The sequence below is a fragment of the Nannospalax galili genome, unplaced genomic scaffold (genome assembly GCF_000622305.1).
Source record: "Nannospalax galili isolate Female #2095 unplaced genomic scaffold, S.galili_v1.0 scaffold405, whole genome shotgun sequence".
In the NCBI taxonomy this organism is placed as follows: Eukaryota; Metazoa; Chordata; class Mammalia; order Rodentia; family Spalacidae; genus Nannospalax; species Nannospalax galili.
Window position 1 is genome coordinate 1,695,349 of NW_008354532.1, and position 21,185 is coordinate 1,716,533.

The 21,185-nt window shown below is 37.2% G+C and overlaps 1 protein-coding gene across 5 annotated transcripts in view; it reads left to right on the top strand.

Moving 5' to 3' along the window:
• Positions 1-21,185, top strand: part of Mapk10 (mitogen-activated protein kinase 10) — a 301,950-nt gene that overhangs the window by 142,861 nt on the left and 137,904 nt on the right. For 4 of the 5 annotated variants that reach the window (XM_008851755.3, XM_008851753.2, XM_008851754.2 and 1 more), the window contains one exon: positions 17,037-17,108. In XM_008851755.3, coding sequence (XP_008849977.1) covers positions 17,037-17,108 — 72 coding nt within the window. Of the gene's footprint in view, positions 1-17,036; positions 17,136-21,185 lie in introns of all 5 variants that reach the window. The other variant, XM_008851756.3, reaches the window with a different exon arrangement.

Genomic DNA, 21,185 nt, shown 5'->3' on the forward strand with positions numbered 1-21,185 from the left:
CTCTTCTGCTTACATCGCTCTCCACCTGCCTGGAACCTCTTGATTTTGCCTCTATAGCTTCGCACTGGAGTTTCTACTTGCTCTACACCTTCGTCTTTAGCATTTTGGTCCTGCCTTTCCCAGTTAGCTAGTGTTTTCCAATTTCTCCTCTACCTAGTGGAGTCCAAACTATGTCAGTGGACTAGCCTATTCCAGTTTTCAAGCTGGGGAAAGGAAAGATTTCCTCAAACATATACACTGGAGAGGGAATTATATGGAGAATCAAAACAACGATCTGATAATGTCAATGCATTCCTTCAATACTCTATGTTGTGAGACAGTTAAAACATCCGTGAGTTTAGGGAACAAATTTAAAAGTTATAGAGGCTTTAAAGATAAAAGAAACGAGATGTTTGCCTTTATCCAAATGCTAAATTTCTTGATATAGCTGTCGTAGAGGTCATATTAGATTGATGTCAGTATAAGAATCTTAAAATATTGTGTTTACTGTTTAAAGTGTAGCTGTTGGGAGTGGGAAGATGGCCTACTGGGTAAGAGTGCTTTTGTCACAAACAGAGGGTCGGAGCATAAACACCTGAGTTCAAATGCCCCAAAGTCATGTAAAAACACACTCATGTGAAACCCCAGCACTGTGTGGGGCAGAAAAGGGAAGATCACTGTTACTTGCCGACTGCCAACATAAGTCCAAGGTCAGTGAGAGAGCCTGTCTCAAGTGAATACTGCCGGAGTGATAGAGCAGGACACCAAAAGTTCTCTTCTGTCTCTCTGTATGTTCATGGATGAGAGCCTCTGCACACACGTGGGTGTATATACTACATACACGCACACACACACACACACACACACACACACACTCACTCACATAAATGTGGTTCTTCTAAAACTTTGAACTTGCTCATCTGTGTGTGTGTTGTGTATGCATGTGTAAATGTATGCTCCCGTGTGTGAGAGTGCATGTTTGTGTGTGGGTGTGAATGTGTAGAGACTTGAGGCTGGCACTGGAGGTCTTCCTTAATCGCTCTTGTTTACTGAGGCAGGTCTTTCATTTGAATGCAGAGCTGGCTAATACAGCTACTCCAGCTAGCCAGCTTGCTCCAGGGTCTTGTCTCTGACTTCTGAGTCTTGGAACTACGGGTTGGCTACGACACTCACTTCACGTTTACATGAGTACTGGGGCTCAACCCCTGGTCCTCTGACAGAGCAGCCAGTGTTCTTAACCACTGAGCCAACCCTCCAGCCCCTGAACTTGAGTTTCTAACTCTAAACACACACACACACACACACACACACACACACACACACACACGTAATATAAATTCTGTCTTTCCTGCTAAATACTAGTGAATTAATGACATAACTGTGTGAAATAAGGGAAAGAAACCATTCATCTGTTTCATGAATTAAAGGTAAGACAGAAGGAATTGCTCCTTTCCACATCATGGATTCCTTTTCCCACAGCCAGCAAATTTAATCAATGAAATGTAAAAGCTTAGTTACTGCTTTGAAGAGATGGACCCAATTCCTGTTCCTTATATTATTTTGAAATCATATTACTCCTATAATGGTCTTATATTTTCAATGTTACCGATTAACAAATTCACTATATACAGAGATCAAAACTTTACCATATTGCCAACCTTTATAAAATATATTGTGGATGAAGCATTTGGCATAAGCAACTGATAAGCAATGGTTAAATACGTGCCACTGTGTAATGCCATATTTGAACTTTATTTTTGTTGTGACATTTCAACTAATCATGTCACTAATGAAAGTAAACTGAACTGAGTTTATATAGCATAACATTTTATTTTGTTCTAGGTCATATTAAAATGTCATTTATTTATTTATATCATTTATATAAGCAGTTTTATAGATGACATTCAATAAAGAGTATTTTAAAATATTTTTAAGTGTACTCCAGCATATCATAGCTTAGAGTGGTTATGGATAAAATTTTTAGACATAAGTATTGCCAGATTTGTACTGTGTTGTGTAGTAAGATCAGGCAATGTATTGTAATTTACATGTCCATTTCTGGAAAGGAAAATGATAGTTAATTTATTACACAAAGCACCTAGCAAAGAATTATTTGTAGATTATTTTAAATGAACTCTTTTCCCAAATCTGTCCAGTTTATAATGTCTAGCTTGCTTTCACATACTCTAGCAGATTATTAAAGCCATTTCAATACAAGAATATAAATATTTTTCTCAAAATTATAAAGGGCAAGTTTTCCTATAAAAGACTTAACTAAAAAGATTCTTATTAACTTTGCTCATTAAATAACTGACTTTTTAAAGGTTAAAGTTTACTTTTTTGAATTTGCTCCAACTTTTTACTTACTTTCAAACAATAGTCAATATTTAGATATTTCCTAAAATAATAATCATTATTATAAGAAATGTTCTTTTAAATGGTCACTGCAAGAATAAAAGAATAAATTTGGAACACATTGACTTCAAGAGAAATCATGACTTAATCTCTTTGAAACACTGGATTGTAATATTAGCTTTAATAGGAAATTTCTTAAATATCTTCTTTCTCCTCATTGTGTATACTGGCTAATAATTTAAAACAAAACCTTGTACATTGCTAAGTTAAATCAGTATCTGTCTGCACTTGAGGTTCAATTTTGTGCTAATGTGCTTTCCTAAAAATGTAAGGGATTGTGTGTGTGTGTGTGTGCGTGTGTGTGTGTGTGTGTGTGTGTGTGTGTGTGTGTGTGTAAAATATGTGTCTGTTAATCATGCCTACAAAAAGGATCTGGTCAACAATCTGTTCCCCAACCCAGAAGACGCCAGTAAGCATGAAGGAGCTGCACATGTACCTGTGCTCATGAAGCGTAGAAGTTGAAAGGAGAGCGTGGAGGAGACAGAAATGTGTGGATTCAAAGGAGGGGAGGTGGCTGTAGAGGAGCAGCTCTGTGCAAGAGTAAGCCTTCCTTCAGAAGAGCTGGCCTGGAGCTCTCCAGGAAAGCTGCTTCCTTTCCAGCTGCCTTTCTACTTATCTTCCACAGAGCTTACAGTTAATTATTTTTCACAAATCATTTCCCTCTTCACTCCAATTCAGTTGCTAAGTGACTGGAAGATAAAGTGACCTCTGAATATATTCTTCTCATTATATTGTTAGATTTTCCACATCATTTAAAGGATGGATTTGTTCATGTAAGTTCAGCACCTCTGTAGGATACAAGTTGACATTTTATGTAATTAATAGCCCCTATTGCCCTAGTTAGTCTGAGAATGCATAATTAAAGAAATAATATACTTGTTTAGTGAAATTAAGATTTCATTTTGTCTTTTAAATTAAATGCCTAGAGTTTTATTTCTTTTTCTTGCTTATGGCTTATTGTTATGCCATTCTGCATTATAAAAAACATTTTACAAAATCCATTCTCAGGCAAATACAAAATTTTGAGCTTTTAGGACTTTAAAATAAACTTCATACATGTGCAATATGTGAATCTAATGAGAATCCTTTATAGGTATTAATTTTGACTTTTTGTCTTTGAGTTATTTATTTTTACCCATTGAGTCCCCCCTATAGTGCCTGACACGTAATGGATGCTGATAAATATTTATAGGGTGCGCATACTTCATTGATTCAGTGTGGTGGGAATTTTAATATGAAGTTAGTACTGTAAATGACTACACATGTTATAAATAATTCTAAATAAAACTCAGTGATTTTGGGAGCCATCACTATATTGATGTTAGTCTTTAAGACAATCAGTATGTTTCTGTTTTCTCTGGTCTGGCATGTTAATGACTCATCTACCAGGCTGTCTTCATAAGGGCATGTATAACTCACTATTAATGAAGTACTGCACCTCTGCCTTTTCAAATGTGATCTTTTCAAGGGAAATCAGTAGAGGAACAAAACATATTTTCTCTCTGATAACTACAGAGAAAAAGACCATGTGTAAATGCATATACCCCCACAAGACAATCCTAGACATGAGTATAGATGTGCACAGTGTCAGGATGCTACATACTAAAATTTTTTTCTGGGAGCAGGAAAATGGCTCTGGGAGTCATATACACAGTTTACTGTAGTTATTGAGAAGCTGAGTTGTATTTTTAATGGCTATATGACAAAATATATTAATAAACAAAGAAGGTACAGTTGTCAAATTTCATCTTGACCCTTGGACTTTATGACTGACAAAAATTCAGTGGGTGGAGCATTCAGGTGAAGTGAACAAGAAGCCCCAGCCCTAACTGAAAATCTATTGGCAATTGATAGCTTCTGGGAGAGGGAGAGTCAGTTTCTTAAAAGGGTGTGATGTCATGTAGCTTGACGAGACTCCGAGGGATGGACCCACACTCAAGAGCATTTGGGGAAAACAAGTTAGACTCAATAGGCCTTAAAATAATAATAGAGAACATGAAGTTCTGGGGATTGATAGGGTGGGGTGAAGAAGGGGAGGGTGTTTGAATGTGATCAAACATAATATATGAAATTCTCAAAGAATCAATAAAATAAGAAGTATTTGGTTGATAGTATCTGCAAACCAGTTAAAACCAATCCATGAAATATTTTCTTAGCTTTACAAATTACATGAACAATGAACAGTGTAGTTAGCATCTTTTCACACAGCGACCCACACTGGGTGATATTTGTATCCAGGAAATTGTGTAATTCTGCTACTGGCTGAAATATTTTCAATTTTTTCAGATTTTTGAGATGGAATGTCTCCATTTTATTTATTTTTATTAATATTTCTGATAGACAAATCACAGCTGTGTGCATTTATGAGATACAAGATTTTTTTTAAAGAAAAGATCTCACTTGTAACCCATGTTGGCTTTGAACTCGCAATCTTCCTGCCTGGGATTATAAGCATGAATCATCATGTTTGCTTTACAGTGGGGTGTTTTCATATACAATCACTGGAATGACTTAGTAAAGCTAAATAACATATAAATAACCTAATTCAGTATAATTTTTATGGTGAATCAGTTAAAATTTACTCATTATTTAAAAATATATAGTACATTATTACTGATTATAGTTAACCTGGTGTGTAATATATCTCTAAACTGATCCCCTTATCTACCTCAAACATTGCTCTTTTTGACAAAAAGTTCTTCAGCGTCTACTCCCTGTTCCCCTTGCCTTTCTGACCCTGGTAACTGCCCTTCTACCCTCTTCTTTGAGTTCAACTATTTATATGCCATGTACACATAAGATGATATAAGATTTGTGCTTTGTTTATTTTATTTAGTATAATGTCTTCCAGGTAAATCTATGTGGTCACATGCTAGGATGCTTCCCTTTAAGACTGAATAGCTATCTGTTGTACAGATACACTATGTTTTCCTTATCCATTTAACTGCTTATGGACACATGGGTTGATTCCATACCTTGGCAATGAACACGGGAGACAGACATACAACTTGATAGGCTGACTTCAGTTCCTTTGGATACATACCCATAATCCCAATGGGATTATTGGATCATATTCTAGTCTTAGTTTTTTGGAAGAACCTACAAATTATTTTCCAAAATACTCATTGGAGAAAAGATGGCACTTTCAACAAATGGTGCTGGGACAACTGGATATCTACACCTGGAAGAATGGGACCAGATCCTTAGCTCTCACCTTGCACTCCCTATGCATCAAAGACCTCAATGTAAGATCCAAAACTCTTAAATTGGTTGAGGAAAAAGTAGGGCATGCCGTCAACACAGGTATAAGTAAGGATTTTCTGAACAGAACTCCAACTGCTCAGGAAATAAGGCCAACAATTGACAAATACAACAGTTTAGAGTTTTTCAAAAATTTGTTTTTATTGATTTTTTTTGGGTATTTCGTACATAACATCTCAATCAATCTTAATCATCTTTATACCCCTGTCCCCACTGGCACCCTCCCATAGTCCCCCCCGCCCCAGGCCTAAGTGACACATCTGCAATGCAACCTTTACACTTAAGGCTACACATAGAACAGTTTTGAGTTTTAAAGTAAAGGTCATCAAGAGCTCTGGGGTAAAAATCTCATTATGGTTATGAATTAGAATTTTCCTAATAACTAAAAATGACAAGAATTTTTTTCATGTACGTGTTGACGATTTGTAAGCTTTTGTTTCACAAATATCTATTCATGACATTTATTAATTTTAAAGTTGTATTTATTTCTTGCTTTTGAGTTGTTTGAATTCCTGGTATAGTAATCTTTTACAATGTGGCTGGTTGTAAATATTTTCTCTAATTCTGTAGGTTGTCCCTTCATTTTGTCAACTTTTTTTCAGCGAAGAAGCTTTTACATTTAATGTCACACCATTTGTTTATTTTTTCATTTGTTGCCTCTGCTTTCATAGCCACATGCAAAAAATTTTTACCCAGACCGAAGTTGTGGAACTTTTACCCAAATATCTTTTTAAAGTCTTTAATGCATTTTGAGTTCATTTTTGTATTAAGGCATGGTATTGAACAATTTAATTCTTCTATGTATAACTATTCAGTTTTCCTAACATAAATTTTTGATGAAACTACCCTTTCTCCAATGTGCATTTTTGACACCTTTGTAAAAATCAATCAACTGAGAAAGAAATACAAGTTATTTATGCAGACAAATCTGTAAGAATGGCAGTAGACTTCTCAGCAGAAACTCTAACGGCTAGGAGAACACTGAACAATGCTCAGAAAGAAAACAACTGTCAACCAAGATTACTGTCTCTAGGAAAGCTATCCTTTAAAATCGAAGGAGAAATGAAGACCTTCTAAGCCATAAACAGAAGTAGTTCATGATAATTAAAACAGCAAAGCAGAAGATATTTCAAGGATCCCTGCACAGAGAAGAGCAAGGGAAAAGTACACAATCATGAGGGTTTTGGTAAAAATAGAGTTAACAAGAAAAATAGATAAATCAGAATTAGAAAGCACCAAATACCAACTCAGTAAAACAGCAAATTTTAAATGAATGAGAAAGAGAAAAGGACATAAAGTATTCAGACCAAACAAATGGCAGCAAAAGCTCATCAAATAGCAGGCCATACTGCAGGCTTTTTAATATAACACTAAATGTAAGTAGTCTTAATTCTCCAATTAAAGGACAAAGACCTGCTGATTCTCTTTGGAAAAAATATTCAGCTGTTTTCTGTAAGAAACTCATCTCACTGGCAAAGGCATATGTAGATCACAAGTGATGCAGAAAATGACATTCCAAGCAAACAAAGCATGACAGCTTGTACAAGCAGCTAAACTTATAGCTGACAAAGCTATTTCAACCAGAGTTATTCAGAAGAGATAAAGAATGTTTCTATATATTACTAAAGTAAATAATCCACCAAGATGATATAGTGACTATAAATATATGTGCACCAAACATTGGTGCATTCAGATTTCATAAACCAAACACTGATGGACATAAAGGGAAGATAGATTCAAATACAGTAGCAGTGGGTTCCCAAATCTCAACAACAGTTTGATGGTCCAAACCAACCAGTCGACATGGAAACGTCAAGGTGAAGCTGCACCTACGGAACACTCCATCCAAGAGTGGAGGAACATGAATTCTATTCAGCTGCGCATGGACTTTCCTTCAAAATAGATCACATATTTAAGACTTCAGGCAAACCTTAACAAATGGGAAAAGATTGAAATACTTTCTTGTATCTTGTCATAATGGAATACGACTAGAACTCAATATCAAGACAAACTATGGGTGAAGCTGCATCTACGGAACACTCCATCCAAGAGTGGAGGAACATGAATTCTATTCAGCTGTGCATGGACTTTCCTTCAAAATAGATCACATATTTAAGACTTCAGGCAAACCTTAACAAATGGGAAAAGATTGAAATACTTTCTTGTATCTTGTCATAATGGAATACGACTAGAACTCAATATCAAGACAAACTATACAAAACATACAAATCTATGAAGAAAGACCAATGAACTTTGGAATAGCCAGTCAGGTATTAAGAAAAGGGGATAATTCACTAAATGTGCCTGACATCGCAACACTTAAATACATTACAACAATCAGTAAATGATCCAAAAGGAGTTAGAAAAGGCTAACTCTTTTCCATTTGGTCTTTTGCATATAGTAAGAGTCCTTTTGAGCATGGCTAAACAGAGTGGACATTTTTCATTTTCAGTATTTTTTGAGTTTTTGTGCATTTCGTATAATACATCCTAATCAAATTTAGACCCCCTCCCTCTTCCCCACCCCAGACAGGCTCCCCATACCAGATTTCAGGTTAATTCCTATCAGGTCAAGCATTTCTATCTAGGTATCCCTTGGTGCAAGTTCATCCAGTGGAGTCTAGTCAGCCTGTTTAGAGTCACTCCCTTTAAAGAAGATCTACTCTCCCTCACCCCACAGTAATAATTTGTCAATCGTTCATTGGCTAGGGTTGGAGCCTGCTGTCTGTTTCCCCCATACTATACTGGGTCTTTATTTGAGTCAGCATGAGTCTTGCTGTAAATTCATATGAACAAGTTTACAGTGGCCTGAAAGCCTCTGGTTTTTTTTTTTTATGTTCATACGCCAACCCTGGCTCTTACAATCTTTCTGTGCCCTCATGGTCCTTGAGTCATGTGTGGGTGAGGTTTAATATAGGAGTCCCATCCAGGGACACACATTCTGAAGTCTCTTATTCTCTAAAACTTAGCCAGTTGTGACCTTCTATGTGCATCACACTCTGTTGTATGAGGAAGCTTTGCTGGTGAGAGTCGAGGGATGTATTAGTATTATTTCTACCCCTTGTTCCTCTATAATTTATGAGCCTTAGTATAGAGGTTCCACTGTACATGTGTCACTTAGGACTGGGCATCTCTCAGACATATATGCTTTGTGTATGACCAGTTGTGGACTGTAAGAGCCTCCATCTGTTGCAAAAAAGAAGCTTCTTTGATGAGTGATGTACAGTACATTTGTTTGTAAATGTAAGGATCCATATTTAGCATATGGTAAGAAATTTCGTTTTTCTAGAGATAGGACAGAGATAGGATTTTCTCTAGAATTTATCACCCCTCCAGCCATGTGTATTTGGGTATATTTACAGTGCCACCCATGAGTCCAATTAGATAACTGTTTATTACCCCCTAGATAACAGTGCCACTACTGCACCAATAGAGGCAGTTTGCTTGCCAGTCATTGTGGTTAAAGGGCTTTAGAACTGGGCTGAACCATTGACTCATTTTTCTCCCTTAGCAGCTTACATAGTGTCCTCTAGAACTAGGAGAGCTAGTCTTCAGGGAGAAGGCTTCCACCAACCAGAGTGGGCTTTTTTTTTTTCTTATTCACAGGAGGTTCTATGTACTTAAAACCCATATGTGTTTTTAGGCTGTTAGGGAAGTCATGTATAATACATATAGTATGTAATAAAATTATTTATAGATACTGAGCTTGTATATATGTTCAACTTAGACCTGCTAGAACATAAATGCTTTTTTAGAACCATTTGGTTTGTTCCATCTTTGCATAATTTGCAGCTCAGAGACAAATCATGCAATTTGAAGCTGTCCAATCAAGTTGATGGGTTTTTGTTTTCAGCAATTAATGAAACTTCTTAAGCCTCCCATGGTTTGGCTGGAATAGTATAAATACAAAAGAATGTAAGTGTTGATCTAAGCCATTAAACACATCATAATTACACTACTTATGGTAGGTACTGTGCACCAGGGCAAACTAACAAATCCCTAAGTGTATCTGATTCTTACAGTTTGATCACAGAATGAGGAGAAACTCAAGGCAGTACATGATGAGGAAACATGCATGGGGCTTTCCCCAGGTACTAGTTATTGAAAACAATAATTTTCCCCCAAATTATCATCTCTTTCCTAAGCTATAAATGGGTCCTGTATTGCACCAAAATAGTTACTGATTTCACTGTAGAACATTAAGATGATGACCATTTATGTTGCACAACAGTGTCAAGCACTCTCTGCTCTAGAGTCAAGAAATATAACAAGCAAGCACGTTTTCTGTAGCTTCCTGGTATAATCATGCTAAGTGTTTCTTTTCTTGTGGAACAAGAAGGTTCTGCAATGATTCATTCAGCCACAGTGAGACACTTGGAGTCATTGCAATACAAACTAAAGAAGGTCACAGGCTTGCTTTTCATAGCCAGATTGTTCATTCATTAAAAATTTAAATACATTATCTATTTCAGGTGGTAGAATGGAGGTAATTTCCCACAGGCCCACTTCAGCAAATTTCTGAGGTCATCTGATTTTTTCACTACTGTAATTCCTCTTTCCTAATCATTAGCACCAAATGCATTGAGAATGAACAGTTATCAATTTGGAGAGATAAAGAAAATGCTTAGATTTGTGCTATAGAAGGAAGGATCTTTGTTTTCACTTATATCTCCTTTCATTCAATATGCTTACGCAACACCGGCTGTCTACTAAGAGCAGTGTTGGGTCCTGGAGTTGTGATAACAAATAAAATTGGTCATTTTCTTGGAGAAAGCCATCATGCACTATGAAGCTCACAGATGAACAGCTCTACAGTATTACATAAGATACACACCTGAGGTATGATAAAGCACTGTGAGGAGACAGAGATCAAAGGGTGGCTGTGAGCAAACTTCCCCCAGTTAATGACACTACCAGGCAACAGAAAGGCAACGGGATAACATATTATATATTTTTAATGTTTTATTTATTACTTTTATTTTATTTGTATGAGTGTGTTGCCTGCATATATATATATATATATGCGTAATGCCCATGGAGTGGCAGATGAAGGTGTCAGATCCCTGGAACTGGAGTTATGGATGGTTGTTAGCTGCCGTGTGGGTGTTGGAAACTAAAACCAAGTCCTCTGAAAGAGCAGCCAGTGCTTTTAACCACTGAGCTATCTCTCCAGTTCCCTGGAATAACATATTTTAAATTGCTGAAATCATCATTTTGAACATGGAAATAAAATAAAAAGCATCATTTAGGGTAGCATTGTAAACATGCATGCTTAAGCAGAAAACTTTTATTGCATTTTAGTGATTTTTCATACAATATAATTTGATGGTATACTCAGGACCCTCCCCCAACCACACCTTGCCTTACTGCTTCCCACCCAATTCAATATACACTATTATATATGTGTGTGTGTGTGTGTGTGTATTTATACATATGGCCTATAGAGTCTAATTTGTGCCCCCAAATGTCCTTGAGTGTGGGTCACCTGGTTAACCCACTAAGAGTTACATCCTTAAAAGAGACTGACTCTCTTCTCCCAATAGACTTCAGTGCCGGTAGTTCCTTACGTATGGCTGGGGCTTATTACTCCACATCTATGCTGGAATTTTGTCTAGTTTGAGCTTATGTGGGGCTTGTGCATGCTGCCACCATTGCGGTGAGTTCATTTGAGTAACTGACCAGCTGTCTGGAAATTATTATTTCCTTATGGTCATCTACCCTCTCTGGCTCTTACAGTCTCTATGCTCCTCTTCTAGTAATGATCTCTGAGCTTGGAAGGAGGTGGGGGGAACGTAAGTTTGATATAGTGTCATAAGGATAAGCACAATTAGAAATTTTTACAAAGGTATGTAAATGTTATTCTTAAAATATGTGAGTCAATATAAAATTCTTTTTCTATGTAATTTCCTAATTTCTACAAACTACAATTGCAAATAAAATAATGAAAATGTATAGTGGGGTTTATGACATATTTTATTAAACTATATAACAATATCTTGAGTGAGCTCGGGGTGTAAGTTTCTGCTATAAGATTTAAAAACTGTATGTAACATGGAATAATACTGCTTGAAGCTAAATTACTATAAGTGGAAACTACAGATTGTAAATACCAGAACAACTACTAAAGAAAGAGGCCAAAGAAGTACAACAAATAGATGTTCGTTAAAATCAAATGGCAAACAAGAAAAGATACCCAACTCTTCCATAAAAAGTAGGAAGGAAGATAAAGGAACAAAAACATAAGGGAAAATCGTTTAACAAATGGTAGGATGGTAAACTTAAGCTCTACAACATCCATAAATACTTTAGTGTATATAAATACGTAGGCCAAAGGGCAGAGAGCAGGAGATTTTATTATCACTCTCACGGTAGGACTGGTGACATGTGACAGACTTTTCCTGGGAGACATGACACAAATGTGTCTACTCACTCCTGATAAGGAACCAACGATAGACCAAAGAAAGGACTGTACCAAAGAATAACTTGAACCAATAGCTTATATTTTTGTTACTAATAGAATTGTGTGTGAGGGATTAATTACAGAAACTGGGGATCAATCAATTACAGTTGCACTGCCTAAAATCCCACTCACGAAAGCTGCAACCTTGGATCACTCTGCACAATTTGCACACAGTTTCTAGGACCGAGAATCTCTTCTCCACAGCTGGGACTGGGATCAGAGTTTCCTCGCTGAGCAACTATTTGCTATTATAAAGTTGGAAAGAGACGTTCCACAGTCTAGCAAATTTCCAGTTTTTCAGATGTGTGACATGTGTTTACCTCTGGAGTCTCAGGAACCAGCCGATCCCTCCTGGGGGCAGTATTTCAATTCAGAAGGAACTGAAGTGTAATCATAGAGTCTCAAAGCAACAGGGAAGGGCAAGCAGAATTGGCAGGGAACCAGAAAGCACCTTCATCTGCAGCCAGCCTCTGTGTGCACAAAATCTGAAGAAATCCGCAAAACACTTCCCAGTTCTAATCAATTAATTCATCGATTTTGTAAAATATAAGATCACTTTTAAAAAGCAGCTTTATTTTTAGCAATAAGCATTTGGGAAATAATAATTCAAAATAAACCACTTAGCATAAAATATGAATGCTTAAGAAAAATGCATGAGGTCCATACACATAAACTACAAAGTACTTCTGAGAGGAACTGGGGAACAAAAATGAGTCCGTAAGTACACTATACTTACAGGTAAACATCCTCAAAGTTGATGAGCTGTGAAGTTTCATAAATGGAATGACATTTTTCTTTGATGTTTATAAGAGATTTTTTGCTGCTGAGTTTTGTTACTGTAGTGTATTAGTTTCTTTTTGTTGCTGTGACAGAAACACCATGACCAAGGGAACTTACAAAAAGAAATGTATTTAGCTTACAGTTCCAAAGGGGCAAGAGTCCATCACGGTGGGGAGGCATGGTGGCAGAGGTGGCTGGAGTAGGAGCAGAAGTTAAGCTCTCACATCTTCAAGCAGGCAGAGGAAGAAGAGGGTGACTGGAAATCTGGCAAGGCTTAAGTCCCAAGTTACTTCCTCCATCATAGCCACACCTTCTAAGACCTCCTAAAACAGCACCACCAACTGGGGACAAAATGTCCAGATACTTGGAGCCTTTGGGGACATTCTCATTCAAATCACCACATTCCACTCCCTGGCCCCCATAGGCTCATGAAAATATAAAATATAAGATACATTTAATCTGTCCTTGAAAGTCTCCATAGTCAAGTCTCTTCTGTAAGCCCCTATAAAATCAAAAGAAAAATTACATACTCTTAACATACAGTGGAACCAGATACACATTCCTGTTCTAATACATGTATTCATCCACTCATCCATTTCATTAGTACATCAAATTCTGCTAAAGAAGTATAGCCTATAAACATGTTTTTTCCAGGTTTTAATTTTTATTATCTATTTTATTGTTGCAGAGATTTCTTGTACATGTAACCTGGTAGTAAAGCACCAGTGTTTCTTCAGGAATATGTGTAGATGGGGGGTTATGGGATTATATACTACATGCAACTCTGAGAAATAATTCTATTTCCCCAAGTTTATTTCCACTTGCGTTTCTCAACAGTGCATTGTCTTCTGTTCAGCTATACTTCTGAGTATGATTTCAATGTGGTTTAATTTACATATATTTTATGGGTCTTTGCCTCCTTCTATGAAATGTCTTCAATTTGCCCGTTTTTCTACTGGGTTCCCTGTACTTTTCTTGATTTTTGAAGTGCTCTATATTGATTCTGGACAAATGTTCCTTGGTTGTATATTTTAAATACTTTTTCAAATTTGTAGTCTACTTAAAAAAATCATTAGATCTTTTCATAAAGCCGACTTATTAAATCTAATAGAGTTTATCAATAATTTCCTTTGTGCTTAACATGTTTGTATGTTGTTTATATTTCTCTGACATTCAATTATATTTCCTTCTGTGATATTTATAATTTGCAATATTTTAAATTTGACTCTTCCTCAAGTTTTTAACCCATTTGGATTTTTAAAATTACAGAATATGAGGTAGGAATTATCAAGACTTCTGAAGAATCTAAGTTGCTACCTTATTGGCAAGTTTGCAAGTTAGCCTTCCATAATTTCCTTGATAATGGCAGAGAACACAAGACTCTAGGATCTGATACAAGGATCTTTGTTATTCACAGAAATAGCAACCAGAGGCTAGAGGGTCAACATTCAGAACAGGTTCTTGGGTCTTAGCAACCACAGGATGATGCAAAGCAGGTTAGGAAACTATCACACACATACAGACATTGGGCTGCATTATAGCAGAGGATCCTCAAGTTTAAGAATGTCAAATCTTTTATAATAAATATTAAGCATGCCTAACTCTTACCCAAGGGAGTGATCATATTTTTATGACACTAGAGACTACTCAGTTCTATTATTTGATCTAGAGGGTGATACTATGTGTGTCTTCCAAGCATGACAGCTAAATAACCTTCATTAAGAAGACAGACTGGAGCCGGGCAGGGTGGTGCACGCCTTTAATCCTAGCACTTGGGAGGCAGAGGCAGGTGGATTTTTGTGAGTTCAAGGCCAGCCTGGTCTACATAGTGAGTTCCAGGACAGCTGTGGCAACAGGGAGACCCTGTCTCAAAAAAAAAAAAAAAAGAGTGGAAGAAAGGCAGCCAGAGTTTCTGTTTGGGAAACATGCAGAGAGGAGAGTCCCATAAGAACTATCTTCTGATAGGGATCTACTCTTCTTCCCTTATCAATGACTGGTTGTGTTGGCATGATTTAACACACTTTACCCAGGTGTCTACAATGCAGACCTTAACACAATCTGGTCTCCATTTTTTCATCTTTTCACACTTCCTAACATTGAAGATAAATGTACATCAAGGTCCAAAGCTAAGTGTCTTTCTAGCAACTGAGACCTTCCTTCCAGGCTTATTCTGCTTCCTCATAAATTGATTTATGACTTTTCCTGCTAGGAACTCATAGGTATCTTCAGTGTGGGTTCCCACCCAGGTAGACCGAAGCTTGTTTCTTGTACTCTGCATTTTCCCTTTGAAGTTCTAGTCATCAAGGAACAGAGGATGGTGAGGGCTGATCAGCAGCTTTGGCTCCTTGACTTCTCTGTTTGCATCTCTCCACAATCTTCTCAACTCCTGGAACTTTTCTTGCCTTTTTGCATAGCTTAGCTCTGCATCTTAAAACCTTTTGTGTCTCTCATCTAACAGCTTTAGGAGTGTCTAAATCCTTTGCTCTCACACAATGGCATCTTACATGCAGTAATATTCACAAAAAGTGTTTGATTAAATGAGAGAAGCTATCCAATGGGTTCTGCTCCATCATTCCCAAGGAATCTAGGACTTAATTTGAAGCTACTTTCATACTTTTCCTCTCCCTACAACTTTGCAAAATTATTACAGATTTTAGACTCAGAGAAAATAATATAATTAAATCCTTATACCTCGCATCAAGAATAATCAGAATTAATAAAGTGCCTAATATTTTTGTACTGTAGTTATTTAAAATAATGTATGGTGTCTTTTTTGTATTTCCAATTTTTTACTTTAATATTTGCTTTTTCACACTTCAAACACGCTTTTTCCCCTCACTCAGTAATGTGTTTGAAAGTTTAAGTGTATTTGTGCACAATTGTTCAAAATCTTATATATATTAAAATTTTTATTTTACTTAATAATTGTCAGTTTCCCATCACCATAAAATACCTGAGCAGGTCCCAATCTTAGATGAAGAACTGTTGGGCAGCTGATTACTGCTGGGTGAGGATGAGCTGATCTTCTTTAAGAGAGTACCTCTAGGCAGCCTGCTAGACCCCAGTGGATGAACTTGCACTGAGGGATGTCCATCTGGATTCACTAACTTGACTCAGTAGGCCTTACCATGAATGGCAGAATGCATGAAATCCAGTGGGGGAAGCGCTATGAGAGGGTGCCAGTGGAGAAAGGGGTATGAAGATGATTAAGATGTTGTATATGAAGTACACAGAAATTCCAGCACTTGGGAGGCAGAGGCAGGCAGGTCTCTGTGAGTTCAAGGCGAGCCTGAACTCATAGTGAGTTCCAGGACAGCTGGGGCTACAGGGAGACCCTGTCTCAAAAGACCCCCCCCCTAAAAAATATACAGAACAATACCTGAGAAAAACAATTTCAAGAAGAAAATGTTTATTTTGGCTCACAGTTTCAGAGATGTTAATCCATGACCACTTGGCTCTTTGCTTATGGGCCTACAGTGTGAGCAAGGAGGAAGTGGAGCACAGCTGCTCACTGTAGGCAGGAGGCAGCATGGTGGAAAGTGAGCAAGCAAGAGAGGAACAGGGAGCAAGATAAACCCTTCAGGAATGTACCCCCAATGACATTTTCTCTAAGTAGCTCCCACTTCCTATAGTTTCCATTGCTTCCCAAAGATCCATTCAACAATGGGCTCATTCATTTATGAGTTTTGTACCCTTATGATCTGATCACCTCTGAACCCCACTGTACAGGGGATCATGCCTTTAGCACATGAGCCTTTGAGGGACATACAGTACCCATCCACAGCAAACACCAAACCCACAGTATATGTCCACATATGTCCTCTTGAGCATATGCTGTGCTTGTTCTTGTTTTTGTTTTTGTTTTTGAATCAGATGTCTAGCATTGAAAGTGCTGTATAATTTTGTATTTGGCCTCATCTATTAGCTATATCTAATTTATTATATCTGATCTGTTTGATTGACATTGATCACAAATTTTTATAATTTGTGAGAAGTGCCTAGTGCTGCTATGGGAAAAGGCTATGATGAGTAGATTCTCTGCATTGTATCTTATGTATAACTAATGATGCAAAAATATGTACTATTCAATAATGAAAAACTAGTGATTTAGAAGCTCATGTTCCACTTTTCTTCCTTGTAGGTATTTATGAGCCTCAATTTCTTATACTACTGCAGTGAACCAACCTTGGATGTGAAACTTGCCTTTTGTCAGGTGTGTGTTCCTTACAGGTAAAACAAGGTACAGTATATTCCCTTGTATTTCAACTTCTCCATTTCATTTTGCATAAGTTCCACACCAAAGTTATTCTTTATGTCATAGTAAAAGGATATTTGGAAGTACAAGTGAATACTTAGAATTTTTTTCTTTTTTCTAGTTCATTAAGGTTGGATTAGAAATGAAGAGAATTTTCTGAATGGTTTTATAGTTAATCAATTTGTAAAGGGATTTCTGTGAGATTTCAGTTTTACTTAAGGCATTTAGCATTTCTTTCAAAATTATTGAAATAAGACATGAATGCTCAAAACATAATGAACCTGCATTACCATTCTTCTTAAGGGCAGAGGAATCCCAATACAGTACCTCAATGGCCACCTGTTATTATGTACAAGTGGTGCTCAATTTTTTTCCTCAGTAGCTAATAAAACTACCACAACAAAAAATGAAATACCAGTGACCAAAAAAAGGTATATTTAAGCTAAAAGGACAATATGAAGGCAACAAAAATGGCATGTAATTTGTGTAGAGTTTATTAAGTCTGCACTCTTGTATTAAAAACTAACCAACAACAGCAAAAAACAGATTCATGTTTTATATGCTTCCTAAACCTCAAAAGTTACCAATAAAATCTTAGAATTTCAGCCATTTTAAAACATATAAAATGCCTTTGTATGGGTTGAATTTGTTTTTCAAGTAAACTTTCTACATTTAGACACAGGTAGTGTATTTATTTCTTTAAAATATTTTATTTATTATTTTTATTATTTCATGTGTATGAGTGTATTGCCCTAGGACTTTCTTTTTAAAAAAATATTTATTATTTTTGTTTTATGTGTATGAGCCTGCATGTATGTGAGTGCACCTTTGTCGTGCAATGCTGTGGAGGTCAGGAGAGAGCTTCGGATTCCCCTGGAACTGGAGTTAAGGATGGTTCATAGCTGCCTTCAGAGGTCAGAAGAGGGCTTTGGATTCCCCTGCAACTCGAGTTAAGGACGGTTCGTAGCTGCCATGTAGGTGCTGGGAATCGAATCTGGGTCCTCTGCAAGAGCAGTCAGTGCTCTTAACCACTGAGCAATCTCTCCAGCCCCACGAGTATTTATTTCTGAGAGTCCTTTTAAAGCAGAAGAGTAAGTGAGGCATGAACTTGCTTGGTTTTAGACTGTCTTGCTCAGACTGTAGTCCATAGGAAATATACATGCACAATCCAGGGAGCTAGAAATTCCATAGCAAGCAGGAGATTTCCAGTGTGATTCACAGAATCTTATTACTTATTTACTCAGTGTAAAGTTTTTATTTATACAAAACTATTTTTTTCTTTCTTTTTTTCTCCCTATGGCTTGGTGCCTCATTTTCTTCTCTACTAAAGTAATGAAAAGAATGTATTTATTTTTAAAGGCAGAGTTATCAGTTGGGGTTTACCTTCAAACTATCTCTTGGTACCCTCATTCATGGGCATCTCATAGATCCTTTCTACGCTGGTCCCCGGAGGGACTAGCCTGCCTCTTAGCTTCTGTTCTAAGACACTACTCAAAAACTTTGTGTAATTTTAATTAGTAATCAAATGTACCCTGAATCTAAGGTTCTTGACTCCTAGTCTGTAGATTTTCATCACGTTATATTTCCAATTTTTAAAGTATCTGTTAAAAAACACAGTAACTATAGGAAATAAAATTTCCCAGTTGTATATTCTAGTTAGCTTTCTATTGCTATGATGAAAACATTCCGATGAAAACCAACTAGGGGAGGAAAGGGGTTGTTTTATCTTACTCTTTTAAGTGACAGTTCATCAGTGAGGGATACCAAAGCAAGAACTTAAGCAGGGAAGGAACCTGGACGTACAGACCGCAGGGGAATGCTGCTTACCAGCTTGCTCCCCTGACCTGTGCTAAGTTTGCTCTGGTATACAACCTAGGACCACCCCACCCAAGGGTGGTACTAGTCACAGTGAGTTGAGCCCTCCCACACCACTCAGAGGTCAAGATAATGCCTCACAGACATGCCAACGGGTGAAATAAATAGAGGAAATTCCCCAACTGAGGTCCCCTCTTCCCAGAAGTGTCCAGTTGACAACTGAAGCTATCCAGTACAATGTACATACTCTCCAATTGTTTTCACTTTAATTTTTGGTTGAATCATTTTAATAACATGAGACTTACTGAATTTCCAAGATGTTTGTGCCATATTAATTTTGTTACTGTTGTTTAAAATGACCAACCATAGGCTTTGCAGCCAGAAGTGATCTTGTTACATTTGGGGACAAATTTTCTTTGTAATTGTAGACAATGAAAGAATAACCCCTGTTTTCACAGTATGACACCTTCATGAAAAAAAGAATCAATGGGGATTGTGAAGTCCAAAGCTTCTTGACTCTCTTGAAAAATCGGTAGACTATCTTAGCCATCTCCTCAGCTGAGAAGAGACACACAACTATTACATTTCATGTTGTGGATAAAATAAATCTGTGAAAAGTGCTGTTTTGGGAGTTTTGCCATTCTGGATTTGAACCATGAATTTATTTACTTACAGAGATAATGGGCTGGGACCCTCCCCTAACCTGCTGTTATCTACAGTGTTTATGACATCCTGTGGATGGTACCAACAGGTACAGGGCTGTCTTTGCCCTGCTCAGGGGTCCTGTTTTGAGGGCACAGCCAGCCAGGACATCTCAACCTTTATTCTCAAGCCCAAGAAGGTTATTTTAATCCAGCAAATGTTTAATACGTAGATTTTGAATTCTAGGTGGAAATAAAGACAACAGAAAAACACCACTCCCCATATAGAAATTTGTTTGCTGTCCTTGAAAATCAATGTTCTTCTATCTTAGGAGTGTGTATTCATAGATTTTATTTTGTTAACCACAAATCATTATTGTTACCATTTATCTAAAACTTATTAACTCATTGTCCTCTTTAAAGGCTTACTGGTTTAAACTGGTTATGAATAATTTAAAATCATTTCCTGATTCATAGAAAGCTTGAGACAAGGAGTTCAAATAAATGTAGCGTGGCTTGGGAGATGACTAGGACATTAAAACTCTTGCCTCACAAGTCTAAGGATCTGACTTCAATCCTCAGAACCCATATAAAGAGCTAGACATGGTGATCTGTGCTTATAATTGCATCAATAGTAAGATGAGAGGAGACAGTGGACACCTGGAAACTCACTAACCATCTAGTTAACCCTACTTAGGGAAATTCCTGGCCAAGGAGCAACCTGTTCTCAAACAAAAGGTAGAAAGCTCTTCATGAAGGATATCCTGAGGCAGTCCTTCACACAAATGCATACAATATGCAAACATGCACCCCCCCAGGAGCAAAAATGGCTCAAAGGCAGTGCCATCACCAAACACCCACCCCAGCATGGGTGACAGCTCATGAAAGCAGGAAACCTGGAATGTATCATACAACCAGCAGGCAGATCAAGAGGTTAGGGAGTGTTTTATCCAGGTAGCTAAGTCAGTCTGAGCCTCTTCCAGGCAGCTCACCTACACGTGTGCCTGTAAGTAACCCCAATAAAACTCACTGGTTCACCAAGTTAGATTTTGTGCTATCTTTACTTTGATGTGTTCCCTATTTTAGGTGAGTAGCTGTTTTCTCATGTCTCCTCAGTAATACTTTTACACAATATAGTTGCACATATTTATGAGATATAAAATGATGCTCAGCTGGTTTCAGTTTCTTCCAGGCATCTTGGCTGGTGTGACATCATCTCTAAGCAGTTCTGAGGGCTTTTAAATTCTTGGGGAGCCACAGCCTAGCAAACTTAGTTTCAGGAACTTCCTGAAGCTATTGAGTTGTTTACTTACTGAGCTTAATGAACTTCTCTGGAGGATGGAATGCCCTACTTTGCCTCAAATTATCCTGTTGTTTACTTTCTTTTAGAACATCCTGTTGTTTATTCAACTTCCTTCAAAGATGGAAGGCTTTTTATCCCAGAGGACATTTCTGTTCAACAAACTATAATTTATCAATGGCCAATATAAAATAAAATGGAAAGAATTACTAAGATTGTTCTTCATTTTGCCTTCACAACATCATCTATTTTTGGAAGACAGAGTCCAAATATATTTTA